The sequence below is a fragment of the Zootoca vivipara genome, chromosome 5 (genome assembly GCF_965207765.1).
Source record: "Zootoca vivipara chromosome 5, rZooViv2.hap1.1, whole genome shotgun sequence".
In the NCBI taxonomy this organism is placed as follows: Eukaryota; Metazoa; Chordata; class Lepidosauria; order Squamata; family Lacertidae; genus Zootoca; species Zootoca vivipara.
In genome coordinates, this window is record NC_142588.1 from 55,627,155 (window position 1) to 55,639,213 (window position 12,059).

A 12,059-nucleotide genomic window follows, 5' to 3' on the forward strand; every position below is an offset into this window, starting at 1 on the left:
AAAGTAGTCGCAGTCAGACACGTGTTATGGGTCGACGTGGAGGGAAGGCGCCGGCTCCCCAGCCAGCTCCTGCTGCGTGCCAGGAAGCCAGAACCCTCAGGCATGAATTTTTGCCGCCGTGTTCTCTGGGAAGTATGTAGAAAGATGCCATGAGATTTGACTTGCCCTTTGATCCCCAAGAGGACGCACACTGAGATGTAATTTGGCAAGCTAGAGGGGAAAAAAGGATCAGGGTTAAAGGAAGCCCTATTTTCATTTAGACCTCTGCAGCCCTTTCCAGGGACAGTCGCATCCACTCCATACACAGGGAAAATTATCTACATTGTCACATGTGAAAATTGCACAAGTGTGTATCTTGTTGTAGTTCCAAGCTAAAGAATGCGTCATCACAAGCAAGAGCTTCCAAATGTGCAAAAGTGAAAAAAGACATATTTAAATGAATTTTTAAAAAACAAAAAACTGAGTGCAATGTAAACTTTTTTTCTGGAGAATACCATGTGAGAAGTGGTGCGTGAAACTTAAAATCCTGCATGTCACAGAAATCATTGCCTGCAGCATCTTAGGAAAGTCAAGAGACCCACTAAGATCAAAATTAGAGTGATTTCAAGAATGAATCCTTTATATGCGAGTTGACAACCTCCTTTTGGAACATTCAACCCTGCTAGAGGACAAGCTGGTTTGGACCTGTTTAGGAGAGGACTTGACTTACTGATTCACTCATATACGACTTATCTTGGTCACCTATTCATCCTGTCCTCTGGGCAGCTCACAGCAGTTTTAAAATAAAGCCATATCTCTAAAGACAGTTTACAGGCACAGGCACCAGATAAGGAAACAGTTTATCCATTTGAAGTCTCCTAAGTTTTTTATTTTTATATTCACAAGTTAAATCAGAAGTGTGGAAAGAAATAACAACGGTTTTTTTCGTACTCTCCTCTGCCTCTTTAGAACATGGGGGGGGGGGGGGGAAATTGACCTGAGTTCTGACATCCAAGATGAGAGCAGGCTGGAGTTTGTTTGCACCATCTAGTGGTGCTGGCCAGGACCTGGGCTATCTGAAGAGTCAATACAATGCAAAGTTTCGAGGGTGCGTACATGCCATACACTTAAAGCACTTTACCCTCTTTTGAATCCTGGGAACTGTGGCTGAGAATGGGAACTAAGGATCCTGAGAATTGTAGCTCTGTGAAACTATAGTTCCCAATCACCTTTTTTTTTTGGAGGGGTGGAGGAAATGTGCTTTAAATGTATGGTGCCTATGCAGCCAATGTGCCCGAACCCATCTGCAAGGGAGAGGCAAAACTCTGTGCCTGCAGGGCCCACATGCTGAAGCAACCTTTCTGCTTAGGAAGAACTGTTGGCTAAAGCAGCCAGCTTTAATGGGTGTTTTGAAAGCTCTCAGCTTGGGACTGCAGGGGCGTGAAGGAGAGAGGAGTGAGGAGTTAGCAGAAGGATGGAGAAAGAGAACCACCCAGAGAAGAGGAGGGGCAAGGGGGGGAACAGGGAGGGACAGAGCCGGGAAGCTGAGAGGCCCCTGCACAGGAAAGTCCATTGAGCTGCAGATGTTTGGCAGCTGCAGACAGAGGAAGTGCCTGAGAAGGGGGTGAAGTTTGCTGGGCTCCAGAAGGCAGAACTGGACGGGACAGAAGCGCCTGGAGGCCGCAGTCTTGCAGCATGGCTCTTCCACCACCTCCGTCCTCCCCTCCACCGCCTTGCCCGCAGTCTAGAGAGACTTTGAGTCTGAACAGGCCCTTCTTGAGAAGTCTGCTGGGAGTGCTGCGCATTGGCCAGCTGCTGACGGGGGCTGTCTGCTGGGTGACTTTAGCAGCGCACAAGTATGAAGGAGCCACCTACTTTGCGGTCTTTGCAGCGGTCCTGCTGTGGTTGCTCACCTTGGCGCTCTTTGGGCTCAGCCTGCTGGGCCGCTGGTCTCTGGTGCCGGTGCTGGGGACCCGCTGGCTTATGACGAACCTAATGCACGACCTGTTGCTTGGGGTTATTCTCTCTGCAGCTGCTGCAGGCATCCTGAGCCAGAAGGCACAGAGTTTCAGCTACTGCAACCTGCCAGGCTACATATTGTCCTGCAGTTACAAAGCCTACCTGACTGCTGCCGTCTTTGCAGGTATCACTGCCTTCTTTTACCTAATTTCAGGACTCCACTGCCTGGTACGACATTTCCAGGGGCACCAAGATATCTGAGAGATGCAAGAAGGTAGGCTGATGGGCAGGGATGGACAGACCCTTCTTCAACCAGACGGACAAGCCTTGCACACATATGGTCCCCACAGACTGTTCCAGACTCATCGTTGCCTTCCTGATGGAGAGAAAAAACTTCAATAGACTTTATTGGGAGAGGGGGAATAATCCCCTATATGTCCATGGTACTGATGGATGCTCTATACCTTTCATCAACGGATGGATGCATGCTTTCATGACCCAGAAGCTAGAAATGGTGTATCCTTCAGATTAAACGTGGGAGCCAGATTGTGGGACTTCCCCGTTTCTTTTCTTCCTTCACTTGGCAGGTGGGTCTCTGTGGATCTAGAAAAGTTTGGCCTGGCCTATGATTCCAGAATATGTGGTTGACATAAGGTGCCCTGGAAGCCCTTGATCATTCAGTGTTATTCATAATCCTTATAGGAGCAGATTTAATTTAGTTTGTAGTGTTTGTCCATATGTTTTTATGCCATATACATAAGATCTCATCCTCTCACATTTAATTAATGTTTAGTACGGTAATAGTGAATATCCACCCTTTAGGGTGCTCTGTTGGTATATTATTAATATTATCCCATTTCAGAAGTTATATAAGCATAAGCTTAGGAACCACCCCCCAAAGCTTCCATTACGTTCTTTTCTCCCTCCATAGCATTCTGTTTTTAATCAGATATTTATAAATGATGGTTCTTAGTAACTTTTTATTTTAGATATGACCTGGATGTGGACATTGTGACATTTATAGCATAGCATAACTCCAGTAACCAGTTTTTACTTTTTAAAAATGGATGTGTTGAGGCTCATGTCTTTTGGATATTTGCACTCCCTAACCTGGATCTCCTAAATGCTGATTAAAGCAAGAGGCACATTCTCTTTGCATTTGCTCGGATGAAGTTTCTTTGTTCTTACTATTAGATATGTAAGCTAAATACTGGCACCAAAATGGGATCCAGAGCTGAGCTTCTGAGTCCATTTCTGAGCCCTGGCAATCCCTAGCTCAAATTACACACATTGTGCCCATAAATGTCGCTCTTGTAACTTCCTGAATTAATTAATGCTTCAGTTCCTTGAAATCTTCTTGAGCCATTGCCTCATATTTGAGGAATCCACCCCACAAACCAATAGGTCATAAATAGTAGGCAACATTGGAGAGTTCTGCAACAGGTTGTGTGATGATGGAACAAAAGAGGCCAGAGAGCAGGGCCCTCTCAGAAATTGGAGGGAGGTGCTGGTCATCAGCTGAGGCCAGGATTGGAACCCAGGTGGATCACAGACGTGGATCTACCCAGCATGGCTCTATATGAGGTTGGGACCAAACCTTGATATTTGGTACCTTTAGGAGGCAAGTAGTTGGATATTAGTTCTGTGATCTGCAAAGACTTCCTAAAGAGACCCAAATGCAGGTTCCTACTGAAGAAGACTAATAGTGTGTGTGTGTGAGAGAGCTACCAGATTCCAGACTGTTCTTAGCCCCTTTTATGGCAGGGCCCGTATCCTCCTGCTCCCATCATATTCCAGAGAAGGAGGCACATTTTATTCTGCATGAAGCATCAAGATAAATCCTGTCCTGGGTGGGAGAAAGAAGTGAAAGAGAACCCCAGGGTAGACATTTGCAAACAGGCACTGCAGCTGAATGGTTGACAGTGGAGGAAATGTAATTACTGCAAAAGCTGGCTCTGGGCCGGAAAAGGGGAGGAAAATATTCCTATGGAAACTGTGAAGAGAAACAGTTACATCACATGGAAGACTTCTAACAGGGTCAGGGTGCAGAGTGCCCGAATTCCCTGTGCCTAGCAGGGAAACAGGATCCAGTGCTGTCTGGTACTGCTCCCACATATCTCATGACTTTACATGAAATATAAGAATGTGACAGCACTAACCATACAAACCTTGCAACTAGGATCAGCCCCCAGTTGCTACCATGTAAACTGAAGGCTTCATCATGCTCATGGATTGTCACACATTGGATTTCACCACCACTGGATTTCTGCCTCTGAAATACAGAAGTGCCTTGGATAAGAGACCCCTGCACCCTTTTGACTTCTAATGTTTGCCTAATTGTGCTAAACTCCCAGAGCAGCTACCACAGCTGTCTTTTTATAAGATGCTACATCTAATGTGCCTATATATCCCCACCTTTTTTCAAATGGTAGGAATAGGATCATTTTTGTTGGAGTCTCCTTTCCCTGTGATAAATTGACCCTATTCCAGCAACACCAAATGGGGAAGCTCACTTCAACCATGCTTAAGACATCATATCTCAGAGTGGACCACAGGAGTTTCCAAAAAAAACCACCTTGGCCTCCAACCTCTGGACATTCCTGACTTCCTTTCTTCTATTCTACACATAATAAAAACCTTGCTCCCCAGCTGTTTTCATCTTCATTATTGTACTCTGCCAAGGGTATTTACTGAACATTCATCTGCTTGCACAAAGCTTACACAGAGGTTATACATTCCCAAATTTGTTTGTAGGAAGGTCATGACAATGAGCATCCTATCTGTTTTGGTTGCATGGAAATTATGTGTGGTATTCAATGAAGTTTTATGCAGAGTAGATCCATTGGAATTAATGGACCTACTTTGCCATGTTCATTCATTTCATTGGGTCAACTCTGAATAAAACTTAAATAGCACCCTATATGTCTTCTCATCAATCATTATCTCACACTTTTTAATGCATTTTCCTGTTGCTTTGTTTTGTTTTTTAAAGTGAATTTGTTGTGCCAGATCCCTTTAATTCCACAAACCTAAATTTATGTTATATTTTCCTCCAAAATAGTGAGACCAATGCTTTATCTAGCTCAGCATTCAATCTGACAAAAGTGGCTAATGAATACCATAGGGACATTCATAAACAAAGCATAATTGTGATATCCATCACCTATTTTATGGCTCCCTGCAGCATCAGAATAGAAAAGATCCCCCGTATCTTCCCCCTTTTCCTATTCTCTCTCTTTGGATTTGAAGGTTGTAGGTTTTTCTCCTGGGCCAGACCCTTTTCACTTCTCACTGCTGATCCTTGCTCACTCAACCTTACACCTACCACATGCCCTGCCCTTTGTCTGTGTGTTCCAGGCACAACAAGATACCAAGACAGAAATCTCATTTGGAAATTACGTGAAAATGGCCCATGTTGCTCCCGTGGGAGTTCCCTGCTAATCTTTCACCACATGCCATTATGCCAGTGACTCTGACTGCCAACAGTTATCACAGCAGCCTCTTGAGCCTCCCTCCCGCCATGTTACTCACGTTCACATGTTAACACCTAGTATCCGGCATGCAGGTGGCAAACTACCCATATATTCCGGAGTATAAGACAACTGGGTGTATAAGACGACCCCCAACTTTTCCAGTTAAAATATAGAGTTTGGGATATACTCGCCGTATAAGAAATATGACCCGGAATATAAGACGACCCCCGACTTTTGAGAAGATTTTCCTGGGTTAAAAAGTAGTCTTATACGCAGGAATATACAGTATTTCTGAAATGGAGGGTGTACTTTTGACAGTCATGGTGACTAGATGCCAATTACAGACCTATCCTTCATGCATGCATCAAATCTCCCCTCTTCTTTTTTTTTTTTTTGAAGCTATTACAAACAAAAACCTGACTCAGGTGAGTTCAGTCTATTGCTCTCAGACATGACCATGGCAAGGTAAATATGCCTGCAAGGACAAGGAGAAATCTGTCTTAAAGGGTCGTCCAACTGGAGTTTCATTGTCACCAACCCAGCTATGTGTGTGTGTGTGTTTTAAGAAAGCCGTCAGAGCAAACCTGGAGATGTGCCGCAGTGTATTTCACAACTCTCTTGCTACTAATTTACTCAGAGATATTGATTTTCTTCTTATCTCTGTTACTCCATTTTAAGCAAGCAAAAGACAATAATTCCATTGATGCTGTGTGCTATCGTCATCTATCAAGATGACGTCAGGGACCTTTTGAATATGACACAGTCACATAATAGGTAAGTTATAGGTACAGTACCAGAGGCCCTGGCTGCTAGCCAGGCATAATCATGGAAGGTTATTCTATGTATCTAAAGCAGGGATGGGGGATGTGTGGACATATGTTGTTGGACTTTCTCCTATCAGTGCCAGCCAAAGTATGGCTCATGGTCAGGGTTGATAGCTTGTTAGTCCAACAACAGCCACAGATTCTCCATCCTTGATCTAAAGGGTTGATACAGTATGTGGTTTCCCACAAATTCAGGGCATTCATTACTCTTGAAATGATTTATTTTAAAGAGGTGGGAGTTTGGAACATTAAGAAAGAGAATCCCTATCTCATGCCCTATCTCCCACCTCTCAACCTGAACCCTATCTCTCAACTCAAATCAAGCCCTGTCTAACTCTCTCCCTCAGAAACCACTCCTTTTATTCTCCCTCCCAAAGTGCTGCTCCTCTCCCCTCTGTGGCTAGCTGACTTTGTAGTCAATCGGCAGGGGCTCCAGCACTGGTGGAATTTCCGAGGGACTGAATCACCAGACTCTGGTCTGCCTCTGCTGTCCGTCACAGAGAGGAGCAGCTTACCGGAGCCACAGTGGGGCATTATTTGGTTCCATACTCCAGTTGCTATATTGGGATATGAGACTGGACAAGCAGGTAATGGAACAGCAGCCCTGGTTTGGATTATCTATCCACTTCACAGTCAGCCATCATTTCTGGCAAAAGGTGCTCTCCATAGGCAGTTCTGAGTCACGCCAGCCTATGCTGCTGCAGCGGCAGAAGTCCATGATGTAAGACCCCTCATCATCTCAAAACAAGCACGAGCTGGTTATGAGCCAATATGAGGTCTGAATCCTGGCCCTTCCAGGAATCCACAGACCCGTAATGACTCTGCTGATTACCTGCCAGCCAGTTTAAAGAAGAATGGGGAATTTTTGAATTTGAGAATAGAGAAGCAGGGCAGCCTGTGAGTCAAAACAGACAGAGAATGAGTAGTCCTAAATACAGGGCACTGTATCTCCCTCAGCTGTTTGATACTCAAGAGGTCATTGCATCACTTTTGGGGGTAGATAGAGGGAAACACTGAGAGGTGAAGGGGTATAAGGCAGGAAAGGTGTTGGCTGTTTATTGGATCCATTTTTGGAGCGGTGTCTACAATTGTTTTTGCTTTAGAGAGCCTTAGAGATCAGGTTTCTGGAGTCAAAGTCATTCTTTCAATAAAATTCTGTGAACACTGGAACAAGAGGTTGCAGTCAGGGTAACAGCCTTATTAAAGAAATCATGCAATTGGCAGCTACTAAGATTGTAGCCACGATCCTCTATATTCCCAGTAGCAAAGCAGAAACCAAAACAGCAACACAAAGAGTCACACAAAACAGTAACACAAAACAGAAACCAAAGGTAGCACAGCAACAGCAACTCGTCAATCATAGCACTGTGCACCAATGCCTCACATTACTCACAGATGGAAGGTACCAATCAACACATGGCAATGGCAGAACAATTTCATGGCATTGCCCTAATCATTATACACTCCCACTACTTATATAACACCATAGTCGTCCATGGAGATAGCACTAGGTCACTGCTACCTTATCAGGTACCGTGGCACAATGAAGAGGAGTGTAGAGTCAAATACATACAGCCACAAGCTTCAGACTCCCCCCCCCCCAGAGAGCAGTTTGCATCCTACTCACAGTAACCCGTCTTTTGCTAGGCAAACAGACAGGCCCAGACATGGAAAGGCTGACATTCCGATCCCAACAGTCAGCCAGTTCCCTGGTCAATTCAGTAGCAAGCATGCATTGAGAACCCACAGGCGCCCCGGGAAAAGGGATTTCAGTCTCACAGACAGCAAATTGTTCCCACCTAGAGAATCATCAGAACACTCTGAATAGCATAGTTGAAGGAGGAGAAGCCAGGACTCATGGTGTTTTGTTCGGGAACGATAGCCCGACTTCCAAACAACGTGGGTTTCTCATGTGTAAGTTCAAACCCTGGATGAAGTATCTCAATAGGCATTAAGTGCCAACTTTTAAATGCCTGCTGAATTGTTTTTATTCTGCCAGGCCTATGCAGGCAATTAATAATATACCGGTAAACAAAGGTTTAACCTTTGTCTCTTGCTAACTTGTTAAAATGCTTTTTATTGTTAAGTTTTACATTTTATTGCATTTTCTAAGGTAGCGCATGCCACCCCTGGTATTATATGTAACATTGGTACAAATAAACACAATGAGTTTCTTTTTTTCAATTTAAAAATTGCTACCCAATTAATCAGGGGCACATTTTAACTGATTACCGCATTTTTATAAGTTAAGCTAACTAATCTACCAAACCTGGCAGCATTAGTGTGATGCCCTTCTGATGGTAAACACACCCACTGCTACTGAAAACTGGCTACGTTACAAGGTAAGCTGGCAATCCAATTCCTGATTCTGACACCCATTGTACACCAAGCTTGTTCTTCCAAGAGCTGCGTCCTACCTACCTACCTACGAGAAGTGCCAACTGGCTAAATCCCAGATCCAACTCTTTCCCCAAGCACTTCAAAACTTGTGCCTGTGCTGATCAGTTCCTCTTGCTAGACAGCAAGAACATTTTCCACACAAAGCAACAAGTTTGCTTCAGATCAATAACTCCTTAGCCACACAGTACTTTAGTTCAACTGTGACAAAACATATTCATACTGCAAATGTAAAGTGCTTAAAACCAGTTCCCTCAAAGAGCAGTAGTTCCCAGGTTCTATACAAAAAAGTGAAACCAGCTTTAAATTTGTGGTGCAGGCATATTTTGCTTCTCTTCTAGTTGCAGGAGGAAGCCTGAGAAGCCCCACCCCAAACCACTGGAAATCCTTCTGAGATTTCACCAGCCTTGTTTTCAAGCCTACTTTGTCTAAAACACCCTTTTTACAATGAGCATTGTGCTCCTCAGGATGCTAAATTCTGCAGCCAAAGCATCTTCTGTACTTGTGCAATGTAAGAACACATGCTTATAAATGTATGCCTCTAGTTCAATAGTAGAGCCATGCTGGATAAATGCACGCAGTGAATACAAAACCGAAAAGCACTGTGAGGAGAAAGCAGTAGCAGACTGGCATGTGTATGAGAGAGAGAGAGAGTGCGCATTGTAAAGAAATAACTTGAGGGAGGCAGTGTATTCTTATGTAGTTTCAGATGCTCTCTGCTCAAAGTTGTAGATAGGTTATTTTTGCAGAAGCAGAATCCCACTGAGGTGTGAGCAGCTGCTTATTCCTGTTGTTGTCATCTTAGCAGAGATCAGTTATTGGATCTGGACAGCCACCTTGTGGGTTTTGAGTGAAATTGCAGTCGAGAATGAGCATTACTGTAAATTGAGTTCCTTTTGTCCCTGTTTTGCACCTAAAGCATAATGTATGAATGGAGCCAGTACATGCAACTTTATAGAATTCGTGTACATATACGATTAGAAGGTAAAGAGTAATAAGCAGCCTGAAGAATTTGCCTGAATGAAATTTCATAGGACTCCATAAATATGTTGCATTAGTTTTTATTCAAGGTAGGCCACTTATTTCACTTGACAAAAAAAAATGGCTGGGATGATGTATTGCCAAAGTGTTTTAGCAGCAGCTTTATGCAGATAATTAATTAGGTTTCTTTTTGGTGTATGGTACTGTCTCCTGCGGGACGCGGGCTGTGGGTTAAACCACAGAGCCTAGGGCTTGCCGATCAGGTCAGCGGTTCGAATCCCCCTGCGACAGGGTGAGCTCCCGTTGTTCGGTCCCAGCTCCTGCCAACCTAGCAGTTCGAAAGCACCTCAAAGTGCAAGTAGATAAATAGGTACCGCTACAGCAGGAAGGTAAACGACCTTTCTGTGTGCTGCTCTGGAAGCTGTATGCCGGCTGCCTCAGCCAATAAAACAAGATGAGCGCCGCAACCCCAGAGTCGGTCACGACTGGACGTAATGGTCAGGGGTCCCTTTACCTTTACCGTTACTGTCTCCTGCAGGTCCTTGATAGCTGGCCTGAGGCTACCCAATTTTACAAGTGTTTAATCCATTTCCATTCTATTGCTGGTGCAGATCTTTGCTTTTAGCTTCATACTTGAATTTGCAGTTCCTCCCTCCTTGAATCTCCCCTTGGACCATGAGCATAGCTGGTGTGGGACAGCTGCCTCCCTAAATCGAATAAATCAATAAAAATACTTAACTGAATTTCTGCTTCCCCTAACATAAAGCCTTCCCTCTGTTATGGAAAAATGCCCCTAAAATGCGCAGCCTTTTAGGAAGGACAGACGCGGGTCGGAAGCTCCAAAATTTGCGCTAGGTTCAGCTCCGCCGGGAAATGACAGAGACCACACGATGCTGTCAGGAACAACAAACTGATCCTTTATTAATGAAAAGACTACAGCTGTAGGGCCCCTGCCTCAAAGAATGTAGGAAGGACCCCAGGAAATGGTGCATCTCCCTTTTATACCCTTCTGTCCCCATGTGGAAATCCCTGGACTGGGAGGGACGGGAAAGACAAGGAAAATGGGTGCTGATGGGATTAACTGGGTGTTGATACGACTATTTCTTCATATGGTGAAATGTCAATTTGTTCTCTTCCCTTTGTTGATGGGTTTTCTTTTTGTTTGACAGGAGGGAACAATGGTGGGGCTGTTCCTGGTGATTGCGGAGAGGTTGGGGTCCATCCGGCAGGTGTTTTCCTCCAGGTCACGCAAGGATGATCCCTGGGATTATGTAAAAGGTGATATTTCTGGAAGTTTGAATAAACTGTCCCAGTTAATCCATCATTGTTGTCCGTGTGTGTCTTTTGAATTGATACAGGGTGGCGATGGGGCAAGGTTCAGGTGGGCTGGGATCATACACGGTTCATGCAGCATTTCCTAATACAGAGAATTCTATGGAAAATGTAGTAGTCCTGATATGTGAAGGTTCTAAGATACAAAACAGCAATTCTAATACAGAGAGATTCTAGCGTAAGGCAAAAAGGTTCTGTTGCGATAAACTAAAGGAAAAGGCTGTTTCCCAGAAACGTATAAAAAGGCACATAATAAGAGAAACGTATAAAAGGGCACATAATAAGGAGACATATCATAAAGGGCTGCATTATTAAATGATTGTACTAGTGAGTGAACTGTCACTTTGTTTTTTGGGCGGCTTTCCCCCTCCTTCTTCCATGGAAAGATCGTCTGGGAGGCTGCAACAAAGGTATCTTTTGGCTGTCAGTGTTGCAATGTTTACCCACACCTCATTGAGTCCTGTTAAAGGATTAACAGGGTATCCCTGGCTTGAAAATGTGAATCGTTGTAATTGTTTTGTTCTGGGGCGGAGGGGAAGGTGGAGAGGGGAAATGTGTGAGCTTATGCTAAAGTTGAGAAATGTTTGCATATGCTGATCCTTAAGCCTTCCTTAAGGCAGGCGGAGAAGGGGAAGATGGCGTTGCGCAGGATTCTGGGTAATTGCAGCTGTCAGATACGGTCACCCCTCTCTGTTCATTAATAATGGTGCCCTGCTCCCCCACCCCATATAATTTTCTATAACACCTCCCTAACATAAATCCTGGCTACGGCCATGTCTTGGACCACTGAAGCTTGCTTTGTGCCCAAGTCTGATCAGAAAAATCACACCCCCTGTCCCTGCACCATCTCCCCTGGGCATGTACAAGCCATGCCATAGGCTCCCTGGCATACCATAACCTTCAGTGAATGTTATGAGCTACTGAAGCTCTTTTGGGACTTCAGCGAGTTCCTCTGGGAAGATTCAGGTCAGCCCAAGACATTTTGCTGTCTGAGGTGGAACAGCGATTGATCCCCACACCCAGGTCAAAGTGCATAGCATTCAAGGCAGCTCAAATTACAGAAGGGCCGGAGCTCAGTGGTAGGGCATCTGCTTTGCATCCAGAAAGTCCCAGG

General features: G+C 44.6%; 1 protein-coding gene across 1 annotated transcript; it reads left to right on the forward strand.

Annotated features, from left to right (window-relative positions):
• Window positions 1–1,507: 1,507 nt before the first annotated feature.
• On the forward strand, window positions 1,508–3,096 carry MARVELD1 (MARVEL domain containing 1). Its single transcript, XM_035133567.3, has one exon. The coding sequence runs from the start codon at window positions 1,675–1,677 to the stop codon at window positions 2,197–2,199; it is 525 nt and encodes a 174-aa protein (XP_034989458.1). The 5' UTR covers window positions 1,508–1,674; the 3' UTR covers window positions 2,200–3,096.
• The last annotated feature ends 8,963 nt before the right edge of the window (window positions 3,097–12,059 follow it).